Genomic DNA, 14,566 nt, shown 5'->3' on the forward strand with positions numbered 1-14,566 from the left:
CTTTGTATGTTCTTTCCAACTTTATCCATAAAATTCAATTTTTATTACATAGGTCGAATTTTGAGTAAAAAAAAGTATTGACCTCCATTAGTCTCAAACCTAATCTCACTTTATTTCTTGGAAATTTTCTTCACGTAATATCAAATTAGAGATTCAATCTTATAGATTTTCGCAGAACAGCGAGATTACCTGACAATGCTTACATTACAATATGTTATTTTTTTATCATAACTTTTTCAAAAAATAAAGTGAAATTACTCGTTAGTCATTAGGTTTGGTGCTATTCCATTTAAAACGCTAAAGTTGACCTTCAAATCTCCGAAACGCTTCCATCTATAAAAAAAATAAACACACTATACAATATACCCCATCAAACGATGCAATGTTTGTATACAAAACTTTTTCGTGTAATGCATACTTTCGAAGTTACAGAGGTGTGCAAGTCAAGGTGCTCGGATCACCCTGTAGATATACGTATATTTATTTCCATCATACTGCTTCGATCATAATCTAATTGGTATGTATGAATATATATTTAGCCCCACGTTACAGGTTACAGACATTAATTCGCTGCACTCGTTTTATCCCCGTAGTAGGCGAACATTTAATCCCTTGTACCTGAATCAGACGCCTCTATACACTTCCGCAGGCTTTCGAGAACGTCTTCAGTCTCGGCACACTCTGTATCAACCGTGCGATAAATCCAGTAGAATTGTATGGAGATCGATCCATCTTTCACAGCGCGAGCACTAAATCGTTTCGATTGGAACGTTCGAACGGCGTGACGCGAAATCGGCAAACTGAGCAACGCGTGAATGGCCGCCGCGCGCGCGCGCGAAAATCAAAATGATGTCGCGGGACCAACGTTCCCGTTGGATTGCTGCGAATCGTGGTCGTGTTGCCTGAACGCTAGACGAGTACCGAACTGAATAGATTTTCGCAGGTATAACCTAGGGTAGCCACTTTTACCCCACTCTCCCTTCGAGGCGGTCTCGAATTACAACCCTCTATAAACATAGGCGTAGAAACGGTCGTGCACGGTGTCTTGGAAAATAGCTGAAACGTTCATAGGGATGTTCTGGATGTTCCGTGTGTAAGAAAAATTTCCGAAGATCTGGTGTGCATTATTTTTATTTCAAATTATTCTCCATAAGCAGTGGCGTAGATAATATTATTGGCGATACGGGCAACCTATATGTAGGAAAAATGGTTCGAACGTTCTTCAGGATGTCCAAGATCTCTGTGTGTACGAGGAAAATTGTTTCGACGTTTTTGAACATTTTTTTATTTCAAATCACTCTCTGTGAGCATAAGTGTTATGTTTCTGACTCGAGGAAATTGTTCAAACTTTTTTAAGAATGTTCGTAATTGCTTTGAGAGTAATACAGATTGTTATTGGTTATCTGTTTATTCTATATATCGCTAAGTAAACATAGGCGTAGAACATATTATACAATACAAAGTCTCTTTCTTGAGGAAATTATTAAATTAAAACTTTCTTGAGAATATTTATGGTTACTTTATAAATGGCAAAGATTGTTTAGTAATTACTAGGGATTTTTGTACTTTATATTACTTTTATATGAATATAGGCGTAAACAATATCACGAGTAACTTCTATTTTGTAAGAATAATTCAAAAATTCTCTAGAATATCTACGATTTCTTTGTATGTGGAGGGAATTGGTTAAAAATTAATGAAAATTTCTTCACTTCCAATTATTCCTTATATACATAGGCGATAGTTCAGAGTTTCTCTATACATAGGAAACCTTGTTTATTAACGAGTTTATTTTTTATGTGGGGTTTGAGTTCATCGATTCAGTTGTAATTGACGTAATTTCTTGTATATGTATATTCTAGGAATGTCTAGTACTATATGTTCAGGGGCTTTACTAGGTATATACATGCACGGTGCACGTGTATATTTTATCCTTAAAGGCAGCTGTTAGAGCTGTAACGGTACACCTTTATTTTCCTGTTCTTTCGTTCATTATTATCTGCCGCACGTAGACCTGCTTCGACTATAATGATGGGTCATGCGAATCGTATCAAACCTGAGAAGGCTTGTATGGTTGTTTTATGGTGGCTACTGCAGACGAATTTTACCCAAATTATCATTTTAGTACTGCGACAATTTGACACACAATAATTGATAACTACGACAATAATCGATGCATTAAACTAACAGACTAACTTTAATAATAATTAAAATATGTATTAAAATTGACACATTCACTGTTACTTTTACCAAATATACATGGCGTTTACTTAGAAAGTAAATTGAAAATTGAAAAATTTGAGAAAAGATTTTCATAATAATTTATATAAAATACAGTTATGATAGTTATATATGTACATAGCAAAAATACATGTTAATATATAATTGGCTTCTGATGACATTAACATTGTAGTTCATAATTTCAAATAAGCACAGGACTATAGTGAAAATTTAGAATTTCAGAAATTATTTTAATAATTTTATATAACTTTTATCATATTTCCTTCTTATTAAAATTGAGATTATTATAAATAATAATATATAATTAATAATATTCTTATTAAATTATCCTATACTATTTAAAGAAGCTATTATTTATTATTTAAAAAAAAAATTATTTTCTTATACCACAAAAAAGAAATTAAATAAGTAAAGGAAAAAGAATAATATTTTCTATATTCTTACATTTTTGGTAAAAAAATAATCCTCTCAAAATTTGTCATTTCTTTTCATAAAGGCAGAAATCAGTTTCACTTATTCCAGATTCAGACTATTCTTTCATTTTTATAATACCACGGTCATACGCATTTCCAAATGCTCGGCGCAGTTTTAATTACAGTATCCTAGTGCCTCTGCACCATATTATACCCTGTAAATTAAATACGTGCCGTGGGAAAACGAGAGTTTCGCAACAAGTTGTTACACAATCGTAGAACGCGATGCTAAACGCACGGCGATTCTAAATGGAATTAAGTCGGTCGGTTCATAAACCATTCGGCGAAATTAAAGCGTCTACTGTGCTCTAATTGTCGCTCGCCATTCATTCGTTCATTCAGTTCTATGTTTTCGTTTCTTCCATTCGTTACACAATGGATGCCGATATTTTTATTTTTACTGTCTATTTATTTTGTCGACTTTGCACAGGGTGCGCCAATTTTTCCCGAACAAACTTTCCCGGTACGTTGTGCGGGAATAAATGAATGAAGAATAAGTTATATACATGTAAGTAGCATGAATCACTGTTAAAAGAAATTTCAATATGAAAAATTCGTTAATAAAAGATATAATTAATTTATTAATTAAAATACTGATAAATATATCCTTCATTTATAGAGGCATAATTAATAAAAATTGGAAAATTAATTAATAAAAATGAAATTGAACAATGAAATATTAATTTTTTGGAAGTATCTTAGAATAAATATATAGAATAATAGATATATACGAGTATAACGAGATTCTACAGGCAAAAATAAGTAAAAAATGTAGAATACATATTTTTCATTTAAGACCTTGTTTCGAAGATAATTGAGCTTGAAGTTATGGCCATTGGGACTGCGTTGGCAGCCATATTAAATGCATTCGCATACTTGTAGTACAGCGCGCGCATACCCAAAGAGTTTAAAATCTCAATTTTCTCAAAAGTGAAGCCCCAAACGAAAAAAATTTATTCTTTTTTTCCGGCTTATTTTTTATTGCAGAATTATTTTCTATTCATAATTTTTGCTATATTTTTTTCATAATTTTCCAAATAACCTACATTTGTATAAATATTTTTTACTTGTATCTGTAACTATAGAATTGATTAAGAAAGTTTTAATGAGAAAAAGCTGAAATACCTTTGCTTCATGCTTCCTCGTTTTTTCTATTGTTACTCTTTTAACGAGGATTTTATATACATATTATTCAATCTATAGTTTTAGTTACTGACTATGATATTTTACATGTATTTTCCCTTCCAATTTTGTGAATAAAATTTTCTTTGATAAAGTCTATTTATGATTCATGCAGTCTATTTGATATTTGTTATTAACATATTTTCATTCAATCGAGATATTTTCAGTCAATTAAAATTGTCCTAAATAATGAGTATTGTAACTGTTCTAAATTTACCTTGAATAGAGGTGAATTAAATTAAAGTGGCTATTGTGTTGTAATTATTGTTCTCGATTCGTTTATTCGTTCAACTCAACTCAGTTTTTGTGCAAGCCTTCGTGTAATAATATTTCTTAAATATTACGCCATTGTTTAGACCAACTGATTAATTTTTAAACTTTTCACTTTTCATCCCGTTCTTTTTTCCTTTTCAATACGTACACTTTTCCAACTTCAAAAATTCCACGCATATAAGTTTTACAAAACGACTTTCACATTTAAGTCAAGAATTCGTTAATATTAATTTCATTAAATTCTACATTTACAAACTAACTTTTACAGAACCGACTTCTACATTTAATCTACACAAATTTCAAATTCTCCAGACACTAATTCGACTGTCATCCAATTGGTTCTACGCAAAATTTCGAAATTTCTTTTACGCCTGTCCAAATTGAAAAATAGGAAATGAAAAGGGAACTATAAAAAAGGGTCTGCAACAAATCAAGAAGGACATTGTAAAATCGTTTTGGAGAATTGATTTGTCTGTAGGTAAACGGCCATAAAACGGCTGCGTAATAATCTTTACGAACTGGCAGTGCTGTTTACAATGCGATTACACCGATGTAACAATTGACTACGACAATAAAATCGCGTTGATGGAACATGGCCTTCCATAGGGCTTTTGCACTTCAAGGCTTCGACGATTATCCCATCGAATGAAATTCCTACTCTCTTTCGCTAATACATCCAACCCGCCATTTTTAAATATTTTTTCTAAGATATACAGTAGAACCTCCGTTATCCAAGCATCCGTTATCCAAACGTTCTCCCATGGGAAAGTTCTGCTACCCAAACAGCATATTTCTTACCAAAACACTGTATGTAAATGATTACTTCTATCTATCAGAAGCAATCTATTCATAATGATCCAGCATAATTAGCGATCACCGGTAATGAGAATTAATTATAGGATTCACTGGGATGATGAACAGGATGCCACAACTGTGATGAAGTTAGAGGTAATAGAATATAAATCCAGATTTTCGATCCCATTAAAAGTTATTATAATATAATATATTCATCCTCCATCAGCACGTTCACTATGACTTGCCCACAGGAATTTATTTTCTCAATGGGGGTTGGTCATGAATTTGTTCACGTTAATAAAATAAAATGAACATCGTCGCCAAAAAGATCGATAACTAGACTATAGAATGAGATTAACAAGATCACTATGTTAAACATAAAACACTAAGCTTCGGAGCTAAATTTTGAGAAAATTCGAGAAACTTGTATACCGTGTATACTCATAAAGTGCAGTATACTGTGTACACTGAGGATTCTACGTGATCCTCTAAGAGTATCAGATAGAAGCTAGCAGAGTGAGGTTAGGAAATTAGGTTAAAGAAATGGTTAGAAAATCTGAAATACTCCTGAGATGTTAGAAAATGTTGGCGACGACAATTAGGTTAGGAAGAACAGAGTAACTGTTGAGGGGTGGCTGCCGGTGTGCAAGGTTGAGCTGCATCGAGCCACGACAGTGAAGTCTGACTTATGAGGCGGATGAGGGGAAAAAATCGCGGAAGAAAAGGGAGAAAAAAGGAGGAACAGCGTATCGAACCGGTCCCAACGTCGACACGCGAGAAGCCGTAAACAGGTTGTAAAAGAGTCCTGTACCGTTCGGGACCCGTACCAACGAGCTATATACAGGGGCGTGCAGAAGTTTCGGGGTAATTAGCTCCTTCGCTTTTGCCCTGGGGCTTGGGACAGTGATCGACGAGTGTTGGGGGTGTTGCGTTTGAGTTTAATAAGTTTGCATTTGGTCGTCTGTAGGCTTTATTGGTATAGTGTGACGGGTCTGGAATTATTGGGGGCCAATTTGTTGCAGGGACGATATTTATCACAGGCAGAATTTTGAGGTTATGTTCGAACCTAACTTAAGTGAGGTTAGGTTAGGGATGATTGCAGAGGAGGCATAACGGTACACGTTGAAGTAACGCTTAGAGAACTGACAAATTACGAAATATAATAAGTAATCCTAGTCTTAAAATTAATATAAACAGGTCTGTTAGTATAAATATAAGCAATACACCAGGTCCTCAACGGAACAAAGAATTTCTAATTTCGAAATTAAAACGCTTATGAGGTTATTTTCATCTGCTGATTACTATCCTAAAGTCGAATTTCGAATACTTAGTGGTGTAACAGTATCGAGACTTGGAAATATGAAATATGTTACAAGTTTCAAACAGATGGACATATCAATTTCTGCATACTTAGAGAATAATGAAATCATTTTTATTACATTCTTCAGAACGTACACGATATTAGTTTAAAATGTCAATATTATATTTGTCCTACTAAATAGTCAATATTATGGTTTTGTGACTTTCTAAAAATTCAAATTATCATTATTATGCATATATCCTTTTGTAAATAATATAATAAATTTCGAAAGAAACGTTTTGACCTTTTCATGACTGTGAGTTGACATACTGGGTGTCCTATAAAAATTTTGCAATATTCTACGAGTAAATCATTTATTATTGTATATTATCAGTATTTTTATCACATCCACGCAAAATATTGCGGAAAATAAAAGAGAACGTGTCTCAAAATTTTTCAAAATTTGTCTCCACTTTCGATCACCACAACCAGTTGGTCAAGCGCCTTTATCATTACGAAATCTTAGCACGTCATTGTAGATAACACGATGTTTGGTTCTCCCGGTTCGCTGTCGTAAAACTTCGTCTCCCCCTCAAAAGGAACGGGGCTTGCGACTGGCTGACTGGTTAGCCGATTTCGCTAAAATCCCCGGCCCCGTTATAAACGTCCGGGCCGCAAGCTGCGCCATCGTAACCACGTATTCCCACGTGAGTTATCGGCCTGTTCGTCGCATGAGAGAAAGCGCAGAAAATGCCTGGAATTCCAACTTTCCTTAAAATTTCGCATATCTTTCGCTACGTCCACGTTTCCGGGTTCTTTGCTTCTTTCTCTTCTTTTTCGTCGTGTCTTGAAGTACAGGATGACTCAGGGTGGTATTACCTGGCACAGGTGGATTCTACAGGTAAAAATAAGGGGAAAAGAAACAGTAACATTTTTTCGTTCAAGGCTTCGTTTTCTAGAGAATCGAGCTTGAAACTTGGAGGGCGTATGCAATTAGCTATAGTATGCGCTCGCTGGCAATATGGCTGTCGACAAGGGACTTTTAACGATAGTATTTTTAAATTCCATTATCTCTAGCAGTGAAACCTTAAATGGGAAAATGTTACTCTATGTTTTGACGTATTTTTGCCTGTAAAATAACCCTATTGCATTTTGTTAGGTTTATTCAGTTTCGCCGAGCACCGGTATATCCGACAAATTTTCGAACTCCATTTCTTCGCGAATAAGACCTCAAACGAAAAATCTTTATTCTACGTTTTTGATTTATTTTTGTACGTAGAATAATCCTCTGGTTAATTTTACTACTTTTATTAAGTTAGGAGTTAGTTATTGCATATATCCAACAAATTTCTAAACTCGATTTTTCGTGAATGGAGGTTAAAAAAGATATTTATTCAACTTCTTTGACTCATTTTCGCTTATTGCTAGAACTGAAACACTTAGAGTACCTCGTTCTGCGACACCCTGTATAATGAATGTGTTAAAAAGCGAGGAAGACGCGCGAGGTCGAAGCTCGCTGCGGAGGCATTTAAATTATCGACTTCGTCCCGAAGCGTAATTTCCAGATGCTGAAAGCCGCGTGCCGATGTAATGGAGTTTTATTGCGCCCATGATGGCGCTCGTTTTTTTTTTTGTGGTACGATTTCGAGGCCGAGATCTCACAGAGGCTGCAGTTTTACGTTGATTATGAGTAGTCCATGAATGTTTGTGCAAACACATACAGGGTGTTAAAAAGTAATCGAGCAATATTTTAAGAGCCCATATTATTTGCTCAAAAGAGGAATGGCACTTAACAAACAGGATACCTAACACTTACTAAAATAGTCAAAACGACTAGTGTTAAATTTTTGACTTTTATTATTAATGAAAATTTTTTAATGAAATTAACGTTGACTTTTGCTTTTAAAGAAATATAATTACAATTATATATACATTTTATATAAAATTTAACATCTTTTATATATTATTATTCCATTTACATTACCTGATATTTATTATTATTATTTATCTATAATTATGTATTTAGGTTCACATTACAATACAGGTTAGGAATTCTAGTTCTTGTGAATAAAATGTGTATTAATTAAATATAATATTTCAAGCGGAATTATTCAACTTAACCATATTAAATTATTTGTCAACTATTTGTTATATGGAAAAATATTTCAGACAAAAGTTGAATAATTTCAAAGGGAGATACAACTTGATGTTGATGTATATAATGCGTCAAGTGTCCTGGTATGTGGACACGTAATTGACATATTTTTTAATCCTTTCACGAGTAAGTTCTTTAGCAGTCTTGAAACGCTTTTCCATTTAACTCACTAGCGCCACCACGGCTCATATCTGCAATAAATGTTTATCGTACATATCGTATATATCGTTGAATTATTTTCTGATTTTGCCGATATAATCTTGGAATTTTCTTCTTACTACATGTGTCATATTGTTTGTATAATATGTACGACCATACACGTCAAAGGGTTAATGCATGATAATATATTAACTAACATTTTATCACTGTATACAAAAAGGTACTAAACTATTTATGCCAAACATTTACTAACTCGACAAAAATTTAATTCTAATTATTATTAATTACTAATTCTTAATTACATCTCCACATCTTGCTATTTAGATTCCTCTGAAACTTCTTCCCACAACTTCTTACACATGTATGCACATAGACTACTGTACATTTTCTTCCCAATATATCTCTAACAAAAATCAACGCAAATATCAAATCTTCTATCTTCCATCTTCCCGAATTTTGTTTCCAAACAAAATTACCTCGAAATTATCAATTCTCACAAATTCCCCTCTCTGTGCCCCAAAAAATATTTCTCCAACAGTCTCCTTCCTTCTCACGCTTCAGCACGAAATTATGTCTCCCAAGGTATTTTTTAAAACGCCCCTCCCTTCGGCCCCCATCCAGCAATGAAATAATTTCAACGTTGGTCATCCGGCCAGTGAAAGTAAGAGTCGTGTTCTCCCCTCAACGGACCCCCATTCCAAGGATCCTCGTCGTTTCCTTTGAGGCGTTTCTATTCAGCCCCGCACTCTCTGCACGAGTCTTCCGCCTGCTTTGCCGGGGGATTCGCGAGGCGTAAGTGGGTCAGCACGACGTGCAGCTTGACCTGTATAATCTTTTGGCTCTACCTGCCATGTCACGTAGCCGCATGCTGCCTCATTAAACGCCCGTCGGGTGCGCTCACAGCACACACTTCGTGTTCTGGTCTCAACGCGTTCATCGAGGAACAAAAATTTTAGGAATTCGGATATGCGATTACTTCTAATTTTTAACCAACTGAAACTATCTGATATTTATACAACGTTTTTTTCTTACCCGACTTAAAAGTTTTTAAAATTGTAGACCCTTAGCCTCGGTTTCTGTGTATTATAACGCCCGTTTAATTGTCGCACTATTTTTTCTGGGCCGTGACACATATCCGAGGAGGCAGGTATTCCGGGAAATGTTCGGCTTTCCTTTATCGATTGTGCATGCTCGTTCGAGTAATGCGAAGCGACGAAGAAACTGGAGCAGTTGCTACTCGTGAAATAAAAGAAAGCAGCTGTTGTGTTTTAGGATTCACCGCGCATTCTAGCGTCGGTAAATAAATGAGATAGACTATGTAAAACTAGACGCGGATGGTTACTTCGCGAAAGCAGTTCCAGGAATTGGATGGGGTGGGGGGTAGGGTGTGAGGAAAGGCAATTAAGGGGGCAAGACGATGCGACAATTAAGCGAGCAACGATTTCACACTTCATTTTAAAATTGTACATTTAAAGTAGTATCTCTAAATTATGTATGTATATATCATGTTTCTATGTAATATATCATGTTATGTAAAATATCATATTTCTATTATCATCCATATATACACGATGCGTGATTTTTGAAATTTTAGGTGTCATTCAAATTTGGGTGACACTCAACGTGTTAATATATTGACACTTCGAATATTTCACCCTTTATTTGGATTGTTATTTAAATAATAAATTTTCTTATAATTTCCTAATTAATATTTTGATTCGTAAATTATACTAAAGAAACTGTTAACGTCGGATCTGTTGGGAAGATAATTAGGACCCTATATTATCGACAGTATAAACTAATAGTGCGTATTCGAAACTATAGGTGCGTAGGTGTCATGCATAAGGCAGAGTGAGCAAACCAAAGAATATATACGTATTTATTTTGTTTCATTAAACAGATAATCACTTTAATTTATTAGTTTGTTAAATCAATATTTGATAGTTTAACAGAAGTGCAATTAGTTTGAAAGGGGAGTTTTCTTTCTTCCCGCATAACGCAATACGTTATAAGATACAAAACTATATCGGAATGGCAGTAGAACGAAGAAAATGATAGTCGAACAAGAATATCACAGATGAACGAACAAGTAATTTCGAGGGTTCAAAAACAACGGATCGCAAAGAGGCATGTAAATTCAAATTCAACGCGGCTCGAAGCGGATTTACCAGTTAAACGGTCATCTAGTAACGGGGGCTCAATTATAATTCCATAACTCGAACCGGCAATCTTCGTCGGTTTAACTACCGCTTTAATCCGGCTCGTAGCGAGTTAATAACGCGGCGATGAAAGATACGGGCGGCGTGCACACGTGGAAATTGCGCCAATGCACTACACGCAACGCTTCGCGTCCACCGATGGTGTCGGCTGTGCGCGAGCCGACGGCCATACCAAAGGTATCGGCGCGTCGTGCGCCATCTGCCGACCGCAAGACGATCGACACACGCCCGGTCGGAAAGATACAAAGGCACGTGAACTTTTAATTTTGAGGTATATACAATTCTTCAATTTTAACGAATGATTTGATCATATTATGATCCTGGGATAAGAGATCCTTCAAAAGGTAAGAAAATATCTTCCTCGTGTTTAACACAGGAAATAGTTAACCTCTTCTCCTATGATTTAATTATAAATAACAGTGTATTGAAAAATCATTCAATTTTAATCAGTTGCTATGAATTTATTTCAGAATCAGGAGATTCTATCACAGAATGTAGAAAATTTAGAATATCCGGAGAATGTAAGATAGACATAAAAAAATAGGGGGAAGAGGGATGGATAATTGGAGGGTGTAAGGAATACTAAAAATGAGAGTGATAAACACTAAAAGAGGGTGAGAACACTATGATAGGGATGAACAGATTGGAGGCAGACTAGGTAGAATATGAAACATTAAAATGAAGGGAAACTGGGCAATGTGTAACTAGAGAAAGTGACGAATATTAAGAAAAAAAAGGATGAAGACCTGGAAAAGGAAAGGATACTGAAAAAAAGGGGAAGAAGACGTTGGAGGCCTAGAGAAAGTGAGGTACTGTGAAAAAAAAGGGGAAATGGAGACCTAAAGGGAGAGAGAAATTTCAAAAGAGAAGGAATCAAAGAAGTGGAAGGATGAAGAGCATAATTCTATCTAAGAGATAAACAATAGACTACTATTTCGAAGATAGTATAAGTTACTATATAAGAAATTTAAATAAGAAGAAAAATAATAAAAAGAAATAAATAGATATTTAAAATTTTCCACTTCTCCAAACAAAACTCTTAATTCTAAAGTTGCTAATCTACGAAAGAAAAATATCCTTAAATTGCAAGGAGTTAAATAACCTAACAAAGAAATTAGCAATTTCAAAAAAGCTCTAATTTAGAAAATAAATGTAAAAATTGCATCTACTATACCGAATACACTGGGTATTGTTAAAAACAAGGGATGTCATATTTGAAGTTTGAAAAGAAAAACCAATAATCCCTCCAAATTTTAAATATCAACTCGCAAATGACCTTCGCAGCCCAAAGATCAGGGTTCTCCGGTGAGGCACGTACGGCCTTGGGCGCGACTGTATTAATCGCCATCACCGTTTAACATTTCCATCTTGCCAATTCGGTTCATTCGATTGCACGTACCATTTTGGTAAAAAGCAAATGCTCGTACAGCAAAACATGATCAGGTAGAATGTAATAACCCCCAAAAATTAGCTTCAAGGGCAACGAACCTTGCCAACTGATGCAAACAAAGAAAGATGGGAGGAAAAAAGGAGGAGGTGGAGGAAGATAAACGCAGGAAGGGCTACGGGGTAGAAAGGTTCCCACAATCTCGTCTCCTTATCGAATTCGATTCTTCCTCTTCGTCCCTCTCCTCTTGCTTGAATACGCACCCTCTCCCTCGCCCCACCCGGCAGCCGGCGTTTGGCCGCCCCATCTCATCGCCAGGCCACCCCAACCCGGAATAAATCAATACACGTGTCTGCTACTTGCTCGTACACTCGGCTCGGGCCTTAAGCCGAATCGTCGCGAGGTGCCGACAGCTCGCGAGGAAGAAAACGATTCGGAGGCCCGTGATTCCGCGCGGTCAGGCGTGGGTTGGGTTTAATTAACCCCGTGAAGGGTGGGGACGGCGTATCTGACCGCATTGCCGGGATTGAACCATCGGTGGGAAATAAAAGCTCAACTTCTGGTTAAGCTGGCGATCGTTCAATTGTGGTCGAAGAGGAGAAATAAGAGTGGGCTAACGATTAATCCTCAAACTGTTATTGCTGGATCATAGGTGACAATAGTTGGAGATTGGATTAGTATACTTGAGTTTATTCTGTGTTTGGTATTTTATGGAAGAATTTCTATTTTTCCTCATACTGAAGATCATTCAACTATGGTTGATTTAAAGAAATAGAAGTGAAAGGATGATTAATCCTCAACTGGTACTGCTAGATCATAGGTGACACCCAATAGTTGGAGATTGAAGTGAGGTATTCTATTTAGTTTTGTGTTTTGTACTTTATAAAATATAATTTCTATTTTTGTTTAAACAGACAATTTGGATAAAGCAGTGGATTTGATATTCATCGATGGTCACTTCTAATGATTATTAAGTAAAGTTTTGACTCACCTAATTGGCGACAAATATCAGCCTTCAGATGAGAAGGCAGAGTTTTTTCCTTGAGCAATGCCTCGTAATGCTCCTTGGCCAAACGATATTTTCCTTGGACTTCGTACAAATGGGCTATATGAAATTTGACTAGAACATACAAAAGGAAAATTTATATTTTAATACTGTGATATAATTACAATGATAATTATAAAGGTCAGGTGAAATTACAAAATAATTCTTAGGTAAGAATTACGTTATTCAATTATATTACAAATTTTAATTGCGAACCTAGAAAATTAATAAAAAATATTTTCATGAAGATATTATTTCAAAAATAAAAAGGAACAGTGATATTATTATAATTACACGAGTTGTTAATTATGCATTATAACAGATTTACATATTAAATACAACGTAATATACACAATAACAACTCTAATTAGAATTTCTGTTCTAATTAAAATTAAAAAATAAGAAACTAAAATAAATATTTCTTAATATTTATGATAAAATATTTTTCAACAATTAAAAATTAAATACAATTACTTGTGATGTCTCATATTTATTTTTGGATATTAATTTTAATATTTTTTATTAATTATTAAATATTTGAATAAATACATTTATTCAGATATTTTACTATATACTTTTGCTTTACTTGTTTATAATAAAATATTTTAAATAATTACTCTGTATGTTTATATATTCTAAACTTTGTTGATATTATATTTTATTTTATTTTCTTTCTATTCTACATACTTTCGCTATTTCGGGTTGCATTTCTCTGGATTTATCTATATAGAACTTCTTTACAATCAGATCGTTGGCAAACGCAAGACTGACCTGACACCTCGATGTATCGTGCCTTTAGGTCCGTTTTATTTTATAAGCCCGACTTCCGGCTGGTGAAGACACGAACTGATTTCCTGGTAAACAGAAGTAATTCCAACGTAGTCCAATGAAGGAAGTCATTTTGGATGACAAATCGGACTCCCATATGATTCAATAGTTAAAAATCATCCACTATCATCGTATGCTAAATTTCCCACTTCATTTACATATTTATATCTGTGGATCTCCTTTACGAAATCTATCTAAAAATTTTGAAATTTAACTCGCAATAAAGTTTGAATTTGGAATCCAAGAATTTTATATCATAAAAAATTCCATAAAGTCTAATCGATATTTTATTGATATTAGGATTTAAGAATTCTGAATTTTCTATGAATTTGGTATCGTAGAAACTGACATAAAATCTGATCAATATTTTTAATAGTCAAATTTTTAATAGATTTTTATCGAAGATTTATTATTTATCGATCAAAATATGATTTATAAAATTCCATACATTATTATATTCTTACTTTTTTAGGTAAATATGGAAGTATATTTTTTATTTGGAAGAATTT

At 34.5% G+C, this 14,566-nt stretch overlaps 1 protein-coding gene across 3 annotated transcripts in view; it reads right to left on the reverse strand.

The window, feature by feature from the left end:
- Utx (Utx histone demethylase) overlaps positions 1-14,566 on the reverse strand; it is a 167,981-nt gene that overhangs the window by 10,868 nt on the left and 142,547 nt on the right. For all 3 annotated transcript variants that reach the window (XM_017902791.1, XM_017902784.1, XM_017902776.1), the window contains one exon: positions 13,176-13,304. In XM_017902791.1, coding sequence (XP_017758280.1) covers positions 13,176-13,304 — 129 coding nt within the window. The remainder of the gene's footprint in view (positions 1-13,175; positions 13,305-14,566) is intronic.

Source organism: Eufriesea mexicana, unplaced genomic scaffold (assembly GCF_001483705.2).
Source record: "Eufriesea mexicana isolate 0111107269 unplaced genomic scaffold, ASM148370v2 scaffold474474812, whole genome shotgun sequence".
Lineage (NCBI taxonomy): Eukaryota > Metazoa > Arthropoda > Insecta > Hymenoptera > Apidae > Eufriesea > Eufriesea mexicana.